The 18,642-nt window shown below is 42.7% G+C and overlaps 1 protein-coding gene across 1 annotated transcript in view; it reads right to left on the bottom strand.

The window, feature by feature from the left end:
- Positions 1 to 8,818: 8,818 nt before the first annotated feature.
- Positions 8,819 to 18,642, bottom strand: part of LOC118421279 (CCN family member 2-like) — a 13,887-nt gene continuing 4,063 nt past the window's right edge. The window contains exons 2-8 of the mRNA XM_035828505.1: positions 17,886 to 18,114; positions 17,240 to 17,367; positions 16,660 to 16,816; positions 16,234 to 16,311; positions 11,416 to 11,597; positions 10,789 to 10,886; positions 8,819 to 10,364 (exon numbers count right to left, since the gene is read on the bottom strand). Coding sequence (XP_035684398.1) covers positions 10,202 to 10,364; positions 10,789 to 10,886; positions 11,416 to 11,597; positions 16,234 to 16,311; positions 16,660 to 16,816; positions 17,240 to 17,367; positions 17,886 to 18,114 — 1,035 coding nt within the window. The 3' untranslated portion in view covers positions 8,819 to 10,201. The remainder of the gene's footprint in view (positions 10,365 to 10,788; positions 10,887 to 11,415; positions 11,598 to 16,233; positions 16,312 to 16,659; positions 16,817 to 17,239; positions 17,368 to 17,885; positions 18,115 to 18,642) is intronic.

Below are 18,642 nucleotides of genomic sequence, written 5' to 3' on the forward strand. Positions count from 1 at the left end.
GGAATTAAATTTTCGATTACCTGTTTGTGCTGTGATTGAAATTTCAGATCCTCATTTTCCAACGTATGAATCTGGTGATGAATGTCGGTCATGTCCTGGATCTCGCCAGTTTTCATCTTATGGCGTCAATATAATCCGGGCTTTCGCCACTGCTTAATTTCAATACCACCCCTGCATTTCCTGATGACACGAAATTTGCAACTTCAGCAATACATCATCGATAAATTAGGCTATATATAATGCTTTTTACGTAGCAGACAATCTTTTCATTAACGTTGGTAAACTGCTCAGCAACTGTTAAGTGTCTTGTTCAATTACGTGGCAGTCTAGACTTTAGTGAGACAGAATATAGGTATTTTGTCTGAGTTTGCTCTTGTAGCCAAGACTGGTGTCTGGAGATAACGTAGTCCACTTAGCTAAAATGTCGAAGGTGATTTGGGTCAAAACTTTGTGACTGTATGTTTTGAGGGCGCGTTAAAGTCTTCAATGTACCTATTCCGATTACCAATAACCAAGACTAATTACAAACTTCCTTTATCCAAATTTTTCCGTAAATACAAAAGATCGTTGCCTTTTTCCGATGAAGAAAAGGTTGGATATCGAAAGATCTTTAGTAGTGACTTTGTTAGAATACTATTAGGTGTTCAGTCAAATAGTAACGGGTGTGCTTCTTGAACAGTCACTGGCGTAGCCATGGCACATCGCTAACTTTCACTAGATATCAAGTAAACACTCTATAGTCCACTAGACTACGACATTGTTCGAATAAAGTACTCAGGCAAAGGCACCGTTGCAAGTCCTGCTATTGCACTTCCTCTTTGAGTCGGGACTCTTCCTGGATCTAAAGGTGACTGCTGGTGTGTCCCTAGTGGACCTTTTATCACAGCAATAACGTCTGTATCGATCTAGTGTTCCCAATGAGTCACGCTGAAGTCTTCAAATAACGTCTTAATGAGCTGGAGTAGTCTGGTGATCTTTGACTCTTAAGATTCACTTGGGTCAACGAGGTCTTATCTGCGTCTAACGATTTTCCGGACAGGGCGTTAACTGGTGACCTTCTTTCTAGTCCCATGTCCCCGTGTAGCACAGCTGGCGGTAGATAAATGGCAACGTTTTTGAAAATAGAATCCGCATAAGTCTCAACAGAAGAGGCATTTCAAGGGGTTGTCTGATCTTCTTCGGTATAATTGATTGCCCAGATCAGGTGACCTTACGTGATGTGAGCAATGGGTCACGTGACATGAGAAGTCGGCACCGCCCATCTTCCTTGACCAACATTTATACTGATATATAATGGTGACGTTTTCTTCATATGTAGAATATAGTTTACTTTCTGCTGTTAATTGTATGTCCAATATGTCCTTTGTTTAAAATTCATCCATTCACTTTTTTAAATGTTTTCTTGCTATGGTGTGTTGTATACATCCTTATAAGCCATCGCCTTAAGTTGGAGAAGTTTAACTGCAATTAGAGCACTTTTGACGCTTCATAGCTCAAAAGTTGAGATAATAATTCTCTCCAGCAGTGCTCACCGTGACAAAGTGGCCATTAAACCGTCCGGATGAGCAGAGCGGCGCACCATGCCACAGCGGGCAGCGCAGCGGGGCCTGTCGAGTGGTGTCGCCGTCTGAAGTTGGAGAAGTTTTACTACAATAAAGCACCTGAGACTCTTTATAGCTCAAAAGTTGCGGTGATAATTCTCTGCCGCAGAAGGTGGCGAACCGCTCACCGTGACAAAGTGGTCATTAAACCGTCCGGATGAGCAGATTGGCGTGCAATGCCAAGGGGATTCTTAAGCCCCCCTTTCCACTAGATGGCGATCGCGCTGCGCTCTCACTAATACTTTAACCCTGGCTTTATCATTCCAAACGTAAAAGTGTGACTGAAAAGACAACAAAACACAGATTGGATTCTTTCCTAAACAATTTGTTTAGTGATATGTCAAATTTGAGGTTGTGCTATTTCAAATGTGCTCTATATATCCCCAAAAAGCGCTATTGAAATAGAAGCACTTTTGGGATGTAACAGAGGTCGCAGAGAGAGCGCGGCGAGAGCGCCGCCGTAATGGAAAGATAGTATTAAACAGGTAGCGCAGCGGGACCAGACGGGTAGTGTCGCCGGCTTCCCGCCGCGTAAATCCACCAATTCCCCTCCAACAGCTGCATGAAATGGGGTCACATTAGTCCCCGTTCCGCCGTAACCGTAAGTGTGGCGTGTGAGGAAAAGATAGACCGCAAATTGGGACACTAAACTTCCGCTGAAGGATGTCTGCTTTTATGTGCTACAGAGGCTTTGTTACATAGTCGCCAGCTTGTCGCCAGGTTTGATTATTCTAAAATGTCGTGCAAATTTGTCTGCTACATGTGACCTTCAAAGCGGCGACAGGAGTGTTCTAGATATTAATGCGCGCTGTCCGACCTTCGCAAGGTTACAAAGCGACGGTTTGAAATGCATTAATAGGTCTTCATGGGTTCTACAATTTACAAAGTAACGTCGTAATTTGTTTCACAAACAGCATGTCCGTATTTTGTACGGAAAATGTCGTACAATCAGGCTGTTAAGTCACATTTTAACTTCGTAGGTATTCCCACTCTGGTTGCATACAAGAACATTCTAACCCGGAAAAACGCCACTTAGCATTTCACTGTATTCAGAACATCATTGGGCGGTATTCAACGGGCCATAAGCGATCAGTCTGAGTATACGTAAACGCAGCATCCGTACCATTTAAGTAGAATTAGAAAGTACAATCTTAGATAATCACCCAGCATCACATAATCGCGGAATGACCGTGACGTGAGCCTGTCTGTCCGGTGGGACTTGGCAGATTCACGGTTCCATCAGGCTGATTGTGCTATATCGATCCCGTCTGGGGTCCCCGTTACGCTAAGGTCACATTTCCACAAAGGGGCCCGGCCGGGCAGCTTTCGGGAACGATTAATGGTATGAAATAAAACAAAAACACAAAACGGACCGAAAATAATTTAACAGCATGCATTGTGCATATTTATTGGCATAAACGTAAATTTTTCGTTTCCTCAAACAGCCCGGCCGGGCCCCGTTGAGGAAATGTGACGTAGGCCTTAGGACTACGTCACATTTTCTACCCGGGACCCGGCCGGGCTGTTTGCGGAAATGAAAAAAAGGGATTATGCCAATAAATATGCACAATGCATGCTGTTGAATCAGTTAGAAACATTTTGTGTTTTTGTTGTATTTATAATAATTTTCGTTCCGCAAAACTGCCCGACCTGGCCCCTTTGTGGAAATGTGACGTTAGCCTAATCATGTTTCCTAACTTTGACTGCAGCATCTAGCGGCGTGAGAGAGAGAGAGAGACCGCAAATCAGGAATTAGGACTCAAAACTTCTGCTGAGGGATGCCTGCTTTTATGTTACATGCGTGTGTGTAAAGAGGTAGACAGAGAGATGAATAGATAGCATTTACAAAGATACGAAACCACGAAACTCTTCCAGGCAATATATATAAATACAGCCATACCTATTCATCTGTCCAGCGGTAGGTAACAGTGGTTAGTGGAGTAAAAGGACGAATCTTTATCTTCCCTTTTAATCAGTACTGCGGCTGGCGGCTGAACATAAACAACTGCCTCCCCCTGACACACCTGCCCTGGAGACACCAGTCATACTACCTGCCATCATTCCTCACGCCCCTAACCCTGTTATTACTTACCCCCTCCCCATTCCTTACCGTCATCTGTAAGGTCCTGTAAGGACACGGGTGGTGCTGCCATGGATAACACTCCATCGATTAGGAGAGAGAAATGTTGTTAGTGTCACATTTACTTCAGCAGATCGGCTTGTTAGCTCCGCGCTAACAGAGACGGATTCTCCAAGATACACCACTACTTTCCATGACAAATAACATCTGTGACTCTGAGACCGTTTGTTGAGTATCGACTGCAATGCAGTAAATCATGACATTATAGTACTTGATGAAAATGCTCATGATAATTAATAATGACTCATTCTTTATACGACCACTGTAATGCAGCTTTGTTACCACGATCAATCAAATGTAAGAAGAAATTCGTAAACCGTTATCCATAATTCTTGATTACCTAAATGTGAAGGTCACTGCAAAGACGTGCTGGGGTCAGCGGGTCTGTGACGTCACTTTTAGAAGAAAAATGGCGGTGTCCCTGACCTGGTCTCGTACCGATGTGTCTTTTCACGTCAAAACAGAAGGTCACACGTAATTAGCCAGTATTGAAATAAATCTCGATGTCATTAACCATTAAAGTAGTGATAACTCGTTCCAAATATACAACATGTTGTTGTCCACTCTGAATTAGTAAATATGATGCAGATTTTATGGCAAGAGGTAACTGGCACACCTCTCAATCTAATAGTACCGGTGAGTCTCTCTGTCAAGGCATATCAAGAATAAATGTGACACGGGATTTCAAGTTTTGATATAAATCTCGGAATCATGTCCAATTCATATATAAAAGATTATTTAGAAATTCAAATAGTTGATGTCTAAAGTCCTGGGTTGGTGGTAACGCTGGTTAGATATACCGGTTGTGTCCCTGACCTGGTCTTACGCCGATGTGTATCTCTCTCTCTGCAGGTGTTAGATTTTTTCAAACGAAAAGGTCACAAGTCATTTACACAATGGAGATAAATCGTGGAATCATTTACAATTTATGTGAAGATACGTTTCCCAAAGATAACAGTGATGTTGCACTGCTGGGTTCATTCAAAATGTTGAAGAATAGCGGTTAGGAATCCGGTGTCGTGAGCCTCAAAATAGTTTAAGAGTTGTTAATATATATATATATATATATATATATATATATATATATATATATATATATATATATATATATATATATATATATATATATATATATATAACCTGTTTGAAAACGCACTTAGTCTAGCTTTTGATTCAGCGTTCAGTTGTTCAATTTTTTTCTAGATACGTCTGCAAGAGAGTAAGATGATATTGTCTATCTTAAATTGTCGTAGTGGATACAAACTTATGGATCCTAAATAGTTGAGGAGTTGTTTTAGAAGTTTTCTGTTTCTTGTTGAAGTTTCTGTTCTCAATTTTAGGTTGATGTATCGTTTCTAAGTATAACATTTATAATCACAATCATACGGTACCAATAATGCAACACGGGCCAAAAATTTGCCGTTGCTCTTTCCAAAAAGCAGACAATGTGTCAAATTGTAATTAAGAAATGATAGATTGAATGCTATTATGTAGAACAAGATGCATTGTTGTGATTACTTCGGCACCGAAGTCATTAAGAAGTTATATACATGTATAGCCGTTTTCTCAAAGATTAAGTAGGTAATTTAGAGCCAGCTCCGCGGCGATACATTAATATTTACGGTCTGGGTCTGCCTCAGAGCTTGTAGAAGATGATTTGTAATGTTAATGTTTAACATTGAAAAATGCAGGAACTTCCATGGCCAAGGGCGGTCTTGGATGATATCTTAGTTGGCTGGATAGATGAGGATGTGTCAGGAAGGTGTTCAAATGGGATGCCCCAAGGCTTTGGCAGCGGTGAGGAAGATATAAATCTTAACTTCGTTGAGGCTAACATATCGGTCTGTATCATATGTTGTGTAATTGTGTTGTGGTAAAGGGATTTGGATAGGCGATACTTTATGCATAGCCAGTGGGTGTCATTCTAAATTGTAGTTAGGTTAGGCACGAGATGTGCCTTTGTGACAATATTGGTCGTAAACAGTTTTTATATACTTTTCTGCTATACTGGCGCACTGGATTTGCGACCAGTCTTCTGATCTCCAAAATATCTATTTAAGTTAAGTTAAGAAAAGGAAAGAAGTTAAATAACCCTTTGCACCAGATGTCCTGTTTTCTGCGGAACGTTTGCTGTGTTTTGCTGATAAAGATTTCAGTTTGATGTATCAAAGGCGTATTTGTTCAACCGTGACTCCCAATAGGCACTTACCATTTAACACGACAACGAACAAATTAACGGCTTTATAATCAAAACATCAATCATGCCACAACACGAGACGTGGGATGCACACACGAGGAATGTCAGATTGCATACTCGGTGCAAAGTTAGTAATAGGGGTATGACTTATAACGTTGTTTATTTGAAAATGTAATTAAGAAACATGCTCGTCATCTAATTGTAGTTGGCCTCGTTTCGTGTGACTCGTTGGCCCCATGAAGCTTAGAACTTCTTGCTCATCACACGAGGAGCGCAAATAGTCAAACATGTACAGTTCTGCAGCTCCACGCACCTTCATATACCTCGCTATAGGACCCAGACATACAGATCCAATTTTATCCCAAAAGGTGGTATCTCACTGTACTTGGGACATCGGGGCGGCACTGTGGGGTAAATGCAAAAACCAGTGAAATTATAGTGCAATATTTTTACAATAAGTAATGACGGGCACAATTCAGCCTAGTGCTGCGAGGTAAACCAAGCTAGATAAATCATGATCGATTGATTGATGAAGAGTTGGGCCTGATTAATGCTATAACCTCAGCGTTTCTTAAGATTTCTGTTAATGGTCCCAAAATTTGGATAGACGAGTTGGCATATGCCGTTGAGTAGCAATATTACTTACACCTTAACAGCGTAATAAACAACTGATTGACACAAATAAAGGAATGAAACAGTTTGAACATGTCCTTGGCAGTCAAGAAACACTCTTGTAATCCGTCATTCCTTGAGGCGAACGTTAACAATGGTATTGTCCAACATCTGCGACATGCGCAAAAGGGCACATAGATCATCCTCACAAGCACCACGGAAGGACCCCCGGTGATATATGTTTCGTGACAGAACCCAGCAGACTGTTGCGGCTCCGTTGTGTCAAAGCCTTGCCTTTGGTAATTGCTACAGTATTAGTATTGGAGGAAAAATATTACGCAATGTAAATTCCATTTTCTTCTGCCCATGCCCCATCGATATCTATGATTGTTTCGATGAATAGTCATGCGACCACCGGGGCTCTGCAAGTCCCCCTGATGATATACTGCAGTTGACTTTGGACATTAAAACTAGAGGACAAAGTTTGTTCAGGATTTAACGCCACCTGTTGATATTGCTTGAAACTGCATTGGAAATAGGAGACCTGATTCTACATGGCAAGATTCTAAATAAACAACGAATGGGTTGCCAGGTACTGCATTTCATAAATTCAAGGTTGAAATTTCCAGGATTTTATAGTCTACCGTGGGTCATTCTAGTACCCACTTTTACTACTTTCATCCCGGTCAATTGTATTTCTTGCCTACTGTGCAATTTTCCTTCATTATCTTTACTGTCGCTTCGTCTGCCATAATCCCCTCCGATGACCCGGCCGTGCTAGCATTAAGGTATCCACTTCTCCATCATCAGTGAGAGGTGTGTTTTGAACTAACCACGCCTACGGTCAAGGCCGAACCTGTCTTCCGATGATGTGATTGTCTAGCTGATAACGAACCTGCTTCATCTGCGTTCAAGGGGGCTGACGTGTCTTTAAGGAAAGCTTTTGATACATTAAGACAAAGGGCAAGGTGGAATCTGCATTGAGTAGTTGGTTAACTAATTGTAAAGTTTATTGCAAATTCTTTCCCGTGGGCGAATTGCAGGTAACATGAGAGATTCAGCAAAAATAAAAAAAACAATATCAAAGGTGTCTACTCTAGTCTAAAACTAGTAAAAGCTAACTCTAGATCATGGGTATTGGGTTCGACTCCTTTTTCAAATAAACTGAAGACAGCAGCTCGTTTACAAGCAGGGGAGATGTGGCCTATAGGGTCTACATCTAAGATGCTCAAATAGGATAATCTCCATTTCAAAGACATGTTCTTTCTTTAATAGGCGTGTATTTAAAAGAATATAGACGTTATTTACCTCTTGTAACTCGCACTTTAGACCATGTTCAGCATGTTGGAAGTACCGTCATTCCCTTCAAAGACCAGACGACGCAATTAGTTCCATTTTCAAAGGCGCCCTTTTCTACTTAGCTAAACGTGAGCTTGGAGCCAATCAAGAATGAAGTCGTCCTTTTTAAATGGTTTCAATTGGCGACTTGTAGGCATCCATGTAAGATTTGACTTTGAGAAAGCGGTTCCTTTACCGGTTGAAAATGCCAAGTTTCACGGTCTTCAAAGGGGCTAAAAATGTCTTACGTGCAACTTCCAAACGAACATTCCTTCCGAAGGCTAATCCTGTCCTCATCTGAGCTTAAGACTTGATACACCTCTGCCGCCTTTGCTATTGATCCAAAAAACTCCTCCAAAGTCTAAGTCATGAACGTCGAGAGTTCGCATGGAGGGCATGTCAGGAAACAAGCCCAACCATAGAATATTTCTCTGGGGGCTTTTTGTTCAGTTTGGCCAGTGGGCAGTTACTCAAAACGGAGAGATGATATTTTGACTTACTTTATCTCCATCTATCCATCCATCCATCCATCCATCCATCCATCCATCCATCCATCCATCCATCCATCCATCCATCCATCCATCCATCCATCCATCCATCCATCCATCCATCCATCCATCCATCCATCCATCCATCCATCCATCCATCCATCCATCCATCCATCCATCCATCCATCCATCCATCCATCCATCCGTCCGTCCGTCCGTCCGTCCGTCCGTCCATCCATCCATCCATCCATCCATCCATCCACCTATTCATCAATTCATACAGCCAACCATTTAGCAATAGAGCAATTATTCGATCTCGGATGCATCCTTCGAATTCTGATAACGAAACACAAGTCTATGATACAACAAAGAAATAATCTTCAAAAAAGTTTTCAAACAGAAACAGTTCCATACTTTATTAACAGACATCGACACAGCCCTAACATGTACATCTCATAAGGCCACGGTAGGTTACGTGTGCATGTGGGAACTATCATCTCAAGTATCACATATGTCAACATGAGCACAAACGTCCTTGACTTTGTGAGAACGTGGGGCCAAAGTTAGCCCTTCTGTCATTACTGTAGTCGGTCTGCGTGCCGTATGATATGGGCATGTTTTCGTCAGCAGATTACATGTCCAACTTCAATATACAAGTTCAATATACAAATGTAGTCCTGGAATTTTCTTGAAGTCGCCGCCAACAAGCTGTTTGTTCCACACATTCCTGGGAAATATGTCAAGTTCAACACTTCTAGCGCCAATTTGGAACAGTATGTTTTTGCTGCAAGCGACCAAAACAACTTTCCTATAGATATGTTGTGCTCTGCAGTTATATTCTATTGAATAGTAACTGTTAACTGTTATCCAACTCACATGACTTTTACAAATTAAACGCTACGTACAAATCTCAAAACTTAAACAGTTGCCCTTTTGATTATAAAAGTATTTAAGTCATATATTAATCTTATAGACTTGTACACGTATAGACTTGTAAGATATTATCATACTCTTTAATTTACGCTGTTTCAAGCTTAACGTCTAGAAATTACAGAGATATCACTTACAAAAATAGCTGGTTTTCGTCCAATATATACAGTACAGGAACAATTCTACAATACGTTATAATTCAACAATTGCCTACAAACTTCTAATCCAACGCTGTACATCGAATTATTTACTCTCAACGTTGCTAGAGTTACCTTCTACAAATTAAAGCATCAACTGGCGAAGTTTTCTTGTCGTTGTTTTCTTTTCAATACGGTATCTTCATTCTAATTACTAGCTAATGAACGAACATGATACTTTCGATGACAACATTTGGACGGATTTCCAATCTTATTCTCAATGCTCGCCAATCAATTTTGCAGAACATCCTACCACCGATAGATGTCGCTGTTTGGTGGCGGTGACAGATCTGTGCTGACCAGACGGGCTTACAGTCACGTGACTCTGTCGTACTTTATCGCCCGCCATATTGGTCTAAAGTCACCATGAGAGACATTTTTCAACCAACCGAACTCTTTCGCCTTGCATGTCTGATTTCTACCTTCATATACTCCAACAGCACCTGACTATCCTTTATCTTAAGACCATCGCCCGCGCGTTTACAATGGCAAGCCACTACTACACCCAACCAAGATGGTGGTGATTCACATTTACATTTGAGACAATTCTTTAACCATTCGACTCCCCTCCGACTAAGCATGCCTGCATTTTGCTTCGCATAGCACCTGACTATGCTTTACAATGTCCAGTCTCTATCCCACCCAACCAAAATGGCGATTCAAATTTACAGTTCTGACGTCGCGTACAGACATGCGCATTACGCTAGTGGACAGTTCCTGTGGCAGGTGCAGGAGTGGATCCAGGCGACGTCCTGCTTGATCGGGGTTCTGTCCTCGCAGATGAAGTCCATGGTGGTGGTTTTGACCTTGTAGGGCGTGCAGCAACGTCCGCTGATGGTGCAGCCACCGCACCACCTCCACCTGGGGGCAAAGGGCAGAGGGCAAAGGTTAGAAGCTGAACAGGGGCATTGCAAGCCCGTGTTTATACAATCTCTCGCTGGCTGGGGTTAATGACCAACTCTAAGGCCAACCGCTAGGTGCGCGATTTTAGTCAGAAATAAACCAAATTCCAATCACCATTGACGCCTTTGTGATGAAAGAAAGAATTATGCAGAGTTACGACGAATATGATCATGAAGGTGTATGAACAATATAGACATCCTTTATCATGGAAGCCCATCTGTGTTTGTAGTAATCATAGCACTGTGTCTGTGCTAAGCTTTCTTTCAACACAAACGTACGGAATTTTAACGACCATTGTCGCTTTCTCCAGGATCAAAGTTCTTTGTTAAAAGACAATACAGTAAGTCGGCTATATAAAGTAAAAGACATGAAGAGTACTTACTTGTACGCCTTGACTGTGGTGCATCTCGTGTTGTACCAGCTGAAGGTGATCTTACTCGGCTCCATGGACCGGATGGTGCTGCGGCACTTCTTTCCGTCCTGAGGCAAACCAAACAGTTGTTAACATCGTTAATAAAATCTCATATGCAAGATTCTCAAATGCACATTTAGGTATTACAAATTGAATGAAGGTATCAGAGGAAGAGGGCGAATGCGCAACACTGAATTTGCACTACGCAGCAATGGCATGTCGAAGTATTTAGATGGTTAGACGTAGAAGTTATCATTAGGTAATATTCTAAACCATACGTTGAACGATGTTCAACGATTTACAACACCGAGGTTAAAAAGTTGGATCCTGAATTGGGTTAAGATATAAAACTAAAAGGTGGTAGAAGGAGAGGGAAGGGCCTGGCCTTCCTCCCTAGACACAATGGATAACAATTCACTATCCCTACGGCCTCAAAAGGCTATAGACTACCGTTACCTTTATATTTTACACATGCATTTCTACGGGTCTAATACTTCATTAGTCAGCCGATCAGCACTATGTCAATGGTCGTCAATGACTGTTACGATTTCTTGCACCCACCGCCCCTTGCCTTTTTTTGATAAGCCTTTTCCTTACCTTGATGTGGTTGAGGTACTCCAGATCGCAGGGTCTCATCTGACAGATGCGCTTCTCCACCTGCATCCTGCACTCCGGGTTGTGATTGGACACTCGCGTGGACACGCCCATCCCGCACGTGACTGAGCACTGGCTCCATGACGTGGCCTGGAGCAGGCAGGCGACGGGCTCAGGGTACTCCGCTGGAGAAGCGAAAGGAGATTATGAGTTAATTGAAACGTCAAGACAAATAGCCCACTGTGGTGCAGTGGTTAGCAATAGCATTTCTATATCACAATGTAGTGGCCCCATCTTAACCTGTTTTTTTAGGCTGCTGACGCGACTGGCGGAGGAGGGGAAGGGGGGGGGGAGAATCGGAGGTTCAAGAGCAGTGGTCCCTTTGCCCTTAAAGCAGAGGCTGGTGTATTTTCTCCATATCCAAATCAAAGCCGTTATCCTTTCGATCTGATATCATATAAGCCTTCTCTTGATATATATACAAGATCTGCCTCTAATAAAATCGAGAGCCTTCTATCCTTAAATCGCTGCTCTCCACTCGTGTAGCTTATATGAGTTCACATGCCACAGGACGCCTTTATTTCCACACTCGAGCACCGCCGGTATGACAAACTCGCGGATCAGCTCCAGTTTAATCCGAGTCACCCCGATCATCCCAGGAATGCCCGGTCCCCACGCGAAGACGGGAGAGCCTAGTGCAGGATATGCCTTGTGACAGACGACTTGATTTTTCTTCATATAATTGTTTACTTCGCGGCATTGCCTTCTGGTTGCTGCCGCTTTTGGTAAATAGGAGTGATCAGAGCACGGTAGCAAACGACAAAGAAAATCAGAACAAATTAGTTACGATAAAACACACGGCGGAGCCTGATCTGGGGGCTGGATCTCTGGCGCCACTGTGACCGTCTACGTCCGCTAGGCTGCAATATATACAAGCAGAAACATGAACCTGGCACGAGATATCTACATTGGACGTAATACTGCTTGTGGTGTGTAAAGATATATCTTCTCATACATATATGCACAGAAAGAAATCCGATCAACTGTCGAAGTCTTTAAGTTATCCTACATTTAAGTTTTAGTAACTGACTCAAAGCTGCAGTTCCGTAGAAGACTGCTAGAGGAATCCCGAAACCATAGCGTGGTAGAGACGTAGCAAAGACATACGGTGTTACACAGCACCGACCGTGCTATTACGGCCCTTACGGCATGACATACCCTTTCATTTAGCTAATAAAAATAAAAGCATTGACATCGGCATCGTAGGAATAAAGCTACAGTTGTATTTCGCAGAAATCTTTACATGCTGCTCAAGCTTGGCACGAGACGTTCAAACCAAGCGTGTTCCCGGGACAGCGGCAGGAATGTGTTACTATGTCCCGAGGTATGTCAGGATCGTCACCTTCTAATCCATCTTCAAGGCAGGGAAATCTTCTTGTAAACTTCACGTTTCGTGCCGTACTGATCCAGACCGTTAAACTCGCGCCTGTTTGAAGTAGAAAATCCCCATCCAATTAAATACGATCTGGTAAATCCACGTACGTCATGGAGGCTGATCCTCTAGCGGGTGTCAGGTGATAAAATCATCACATCCGTCCGTACCTCTATTCCGTTTTTTCCGTGTCTAATAAAACACATCAACTTGATCTATTAAGCGTTTTACTAGACAACTAAAACTTGCTATAATAAGAACCTAGATACACTTTTCAAACGACAAAGATACAATTAGCCTGTCCCTAAGATATGCTGATGCCTACAGTAATATGAAAACAAAATCCGCCTCAATGTCGTATCATATAACTTTCTACAATGTCAAGGCCTTCCTGACTTAAAACATAGCAAGAACATTGCCAACTTCCTAAGCGCCTTCTTTCATGAGAAGAAAATGGGCTGTTGGCTTATTGTGACATACACTAGTTATTTCAATATTACAGCAGCTATAGACCGAGGTCTGACATTTTCATATTTGTCTTCATATCTCTAGCTGACATTGTTTATTGACACATTTCTAAAGTGTGCTATTTTTCTGGTTAATCTAAACAAAAGTAATTCTGATCCCCTACAATTTGTCACGTAAGACGATAACAACTTTATCCAGGGTTTAGGAACGTGCATGTGGTCGGTCAGTGGGCCAGGCTGCAGTATTTTTCCACGTTTCTAAGTTACGGAAGAACAAGGCTGGTCCACACCTGCAGTAACAGATGTGTCTCCGCGTTCTCACAGCGGTGTGGTAATGGCCCTGAGAGCTTTAACCACTCTGGCCGTTAAACGCACAGCTGAGTGATGGTCGGCACGCGTGGCCTCAGACCTGGGAACTGTCAGTAAAAAGGAATCCTTATCCAGTTTTAGCACACTGAAGAGCTAGTCTTCCACTGGTCGTGTCAGAGAAGAAACACGCTATGTACAGTATCTACAGGTTCACTGTAAGGGGAGATTCTCCTAGCTCCTTACGACAAGCACAATGAACAACGGCTTAACGTCCCGATCTAAAGACTGCAACCCTTATCGGTTGAGTAACACAACCGGCTAATAGTTTCGGAGGCAGGGCTGTTCTGTTAACTGGCCTACACATGCACCTAGTATTGATTCAATGGCAACAGGTGACGAAGTTCCGCTGAACGAATGCTTCAGCATCTGCGAATTCTCAACATCTTTCCAAGTGAGTCGTGACACTATGCAAGAAGATAGACTAGCTCAATACCTTCTGCAAAACATGAAAGTGCCAGACCTGCAATATGAACTAGGCCCATCAGTTCGATGTAGACCGATGTAGACAGTCTGAACGCGACTGTCTAACAAAATGACACCGATGTGTACCTGACCCACAGAACAACTCAATATTGATCCTCAAGGCTCCAGATGAACCCAAGATGTAGCCATTATTGAAGTTATGTAACATGACATATTGTTCGCACGAGACCTGTCAGTACTACATTTGCTGAGCGTGCCGAAACCAGGCGACTATCTGGCCGGCAGACACAACTCTTCACCTACAAGAAGACGCCAAATATTGACTCCCACTACGGAAGGTCGTCGTCTGGCACGCTACCTCATTTTTCTAATCTTCTCTGTCCTGTTCAATCTGTACCGCCTACAGTCCTAACAATACATTTTGTCCTGTTACGGGCCAAAATTAGTATACTCTTTTGACTAATACTTCTTTACAGACAAGAATAATTGCATCATATGTCGTCGCTAATGCTGTTTCTCACTAATTAATCGTTTACTTAATTCTGTACACAAATTTACCAAGCATTGTAAATTTTATTGATGAAAATCAAAGATTTGTAATGCAGAGGATTTCAGCACTGACTGTTCGTAAAAGATATGTTTCTTTTCAGTAGTCAGTAAATGAAAGAAGGTCCACCAACATCTGGTCGTAAAAAATTGTAAGAAAGCTGTCAACGAAGTCGATAACGATTTGTGAGAGCGATTCTAAGTATGTGTTACAGGAAACGACGTGACATCGAAGACATTCAGCTGTTTAAGATCCACTTAAGGCTGTCTGTTACACTGGCTGGACGGGAATGGGAAACTATCTTCTCCTATACCACTACTTCATCCCAGTTTAAGGCCATGTTTTAGATTGTGAAGCGACACAGCCCTGCAAAACGTACTGCTACAAGAAATACGTAATGCTTTCTCGCCTTTTCTGATTTCTTTGGTCAATGAAAATGCAAAGACGTCGGTAAGACGACAACCAGACTATCTTCCACATTCCAGAGTTCCAGCTGCGACCAAATGCCGACATTACCCGCTTAACCCCCGACCAAAGCATGTATATATCACCGGGACAGGAATGGAACCCGGCTCGGGCAGGGGGTCAGCGTGTTAAGAGGGCAGTAAGCAAGAAGGATCGGTTTGCGTGAGGCCCTTAACGAGACCTCCTCCGCTCTTACGCCAGAAGGAACTGAAGAAGACGGATTCTTCCTCAATAGGCAATTTCCTAGTCTTTGAAGACCACTCCAGGAGGGTGTGTACGTGAGAGCTGTGTGTGGCAGGCTCTGATGTAACGCATACTGGAGTAAAGGGGTGGGAACTTGAACCGTGCTGATCCTAACTGCGCACGCGACGCAAGGACACATGTTTTAAGTAATCTCCAAGCAGATCCTACGGTAGCATTTAAGAGAGTATCAAATGCTGCCAGAGGAGTGAAGCCGGTCTAGGACTGTGTTTGGCTTCCAGTGGATGATGACTCTTTTTTGGCCGGTTATGTTCCTTGGCAAGATTTGAAACTTTCTTATGCCACTAGTAAATCTGCCTGGTGATTAGTTTTAAGTGGATCTCGTGCACTTACACAAGTGAATCTCGCGCATGTTTCAAATTAGAAAGAAAATGTCACACTAAGCGGGTCAATGATAATATGTGTCCCCCGCAACAGACAGGTGCGAGAAAAATACAGGGAAAGTACAGGTCGGCCGCGGCGCTCGCCAAGTTTGGTAACATATAAAACAGCGGGGTTTTGGCACGTAGACAGTATGCTGTAAGTTTATAGTGTAAGGTCGAATCTGATAGGAGATACAATCCAGCTGATGTAGAGACAAGGTGTATAATACAGACCAAGACTGGTTGTAGAGAACCTGTTCTAACAATCAACACGAAAAATACATTTTGATTGGGAATAAAATATCAAACATTTCCTTTTAAAGTTTCAGCAGTAGATATTGTCACCCAAATGCTTGTTTATAAACTTTGATGAATTTTAGAATTACGATCTAGCTCGTATTTTCAATTATGGAAATAAATACAACTGTATCTTTTCGAAAAGTACAACCAACAACCCGTCCTGTTCTGTCTGTTACTATAGTGATGACCTCTCACCTCCATGGCTGGGGATGAGGCCCAGGTAGCTGTCCATCTGGTAGTACGGGCTCTTCTCCTGTTTCGTGTCCTGTTCTCCTGAAACATCATAGTGGGTGCTATTGTTAGGTTTGTTGTTTTATAATCTTCTGCACAAGTAAAATGGCTGTAGTATAAGTGTTCAAGAGTGCAATGCACTCGTCAACAGACCCGTCGATTTTTACCTTTTCCGTAAAAGTAGCACAAAGCTGACAAATTCTACAACAGTTGATTGATGTAGGACAGCCAATAAAGCTGTGCATCTCTGTAAATGAAGTTGTTTAACATTAGTCATATGGCTGCAATTTAGCAGAATCTGGCCTCAATTCAGTTTTTCTTTGGTGAGAAAAAGGAATGACAGTCACAATCATTGATGAAACGAAAGAAAGGCTGCCATTTTCAACTTACTTTCTGGCTTCCTCTCCAGCTTCCCAGCGATCATAGGCATGGGTCCCTTGGCGCTGAGCTCCTTTGGTTTGGAGTCACACATCCACTGCTTACAGCACTTCCCTGGTACCTTCTCCAGCCGGGGGAACGGACAGTCGTCGGACGGCATCCTCACCTCCTGGAGGCCGAGAATAGATCTTTCAGTGAATCGTCGTTCCGTTACATGTCTTTATAAAGGCTAATCTAATGAAAAAATAGGAGCATTTTACATTAACTGCGGTTTAGTGGTAACATGAGTCAATTTATGATCAGCGTGTTGACGTTTGATCAAAAATGACGAAACTGATTGACAGAAATTTTGACAATGCCTTCAATGCATGAATGGTTGAAAGTAGATGTTCCCTAAATATCTGTAAGTCGCAGGTTCTTTGTTTGCGCAAGGTCTACATTTTTATCGAATATTTCCATCGTCGACTTTGACTTTGAAAAGTATGTCTGGCGTCAGTGATGGTTTGTAGTCGTAGTTTTAATTGTTGTCTACAGCCAGAGGAAAGCAGAATAGTTTACTCAATGTTATCAAACTTTTGTTCTGTGTCCTGACCTGCGGACAGAGCGGCATGCAGCCCACAGCGCCGTTCTGACAGACGCACGTCTCCCGGCAGCTCAGCTCGAACGACTCGCCGCTCTGGTACACCTTCCCCTGGAACACGCACGGCGTCTGGAACGTAGCTAAAACGGAAACATATGCCATTTGTATACAGACACAAGCTGATGCTGCTGCTGTAGTCCTAAGCACAAGATGCTAACAGAAAACTGTGCGTCATTCAAAAAAGTGCACAGCGTTCTGGAACGTCACTACAATAGAAACGTGCGTCATTTGGATGAGGGCACAAGAACGGATGACGCGGGGCTGATCACATGGTCTGCCTACAGCAAATTGCATGTCATTGGAAAATGTGCACTAAAACTAGTGATGCAATTGAACCATTGGGGTGGGCATGAATAAACTTATGTTTTTTTTCTAAAAGACAGTATATTCCTGTAGGTAGAAGTAGTTACGATTCAATATGTTTTCAATGCAACCCCGTTAGATAAAGTTATATCAAGAAGGTTGAAACCTCCTTGGTTATATAAATCGTACAAAAAGCCTCACTGCTGACATTTTCATTTTATGTTTTCTGGATATAATTTCCTGGCGTCAAGATGTCTTTTACTGTTTTTTTCTTGATTCAAATAAATGTCTTCACCTTTGCAGATGCCAGTGGGTTTGTCCGCACTGTAGTCGCAATACAGCCCGACGGTGTCGTCACACGGCGCCATCTCCGAACACTCCTCCCCCAGCAGGCTCGCGCACACCTTACACCGGCACCCGCACCTGTCCTCCAATAGGCGCACGCCTGGCACACACGTGACCGGCTGGGCGGGACATGCGCACGTGCCGTCACAGCCACCCTTTCCCTCGGGCAGGGCATGGACCTGCAGAAAAGAAGGTTCTTGTTTGATATCTACTTTCATCATGATGGGTGGAGAAGGAATTGCACAACCCTCTTTCACCATAAAATAAAAGCCATGTGCAGGTCAGGCAAACATAAATGCCTGTATGCCTACTCATCTGTCGAATCGACAGGAGAATCCAAAAAACTGTCATCATGTTAAAATATGCATGGACGGCCGCGGGTGTAGACGTCCCAGTACATTTGAACCAATTGTTGTCCATTAAGTCACGTGATCAACACAACTGGTCATTCACACCTGAAGAAGGAGTTAGCATGGGCTATCATAAATTTATTTGTTGCCCAGGAAAACAGATAATTCTGTTATAACGTATGATGCTAAAACACAATGTAAAGCTCATGGAAGATAAACTTTATTTATTCATGAAAGCTCAAATCGGCCTGCAGGCCGCTTTTCATTGAGGTCATGGGGGAAGAGGCAAGGGTCACACAAAGTATATAACAGAAATACAGTTACATCGTTTAGAGTCCTTATGAGTCTTATAAGTCT

Source organism: Branchiostoma floridae, chromosome 8 (genome assembly GCF_000003815.2).
Source record: "Branchiostoma floridae strain S238N-H82 chromosome 8, Bfl_VNyyK, whole genome shotgun sequence".
Taxonomy (NCBI): domain Eukaryota; kingdom Metazoa; phylum Chordata; class Leptocardii; order Amphioxiformes; family Branchiostomatidae; genus Branchiostoma; species Branchiostoma floridae.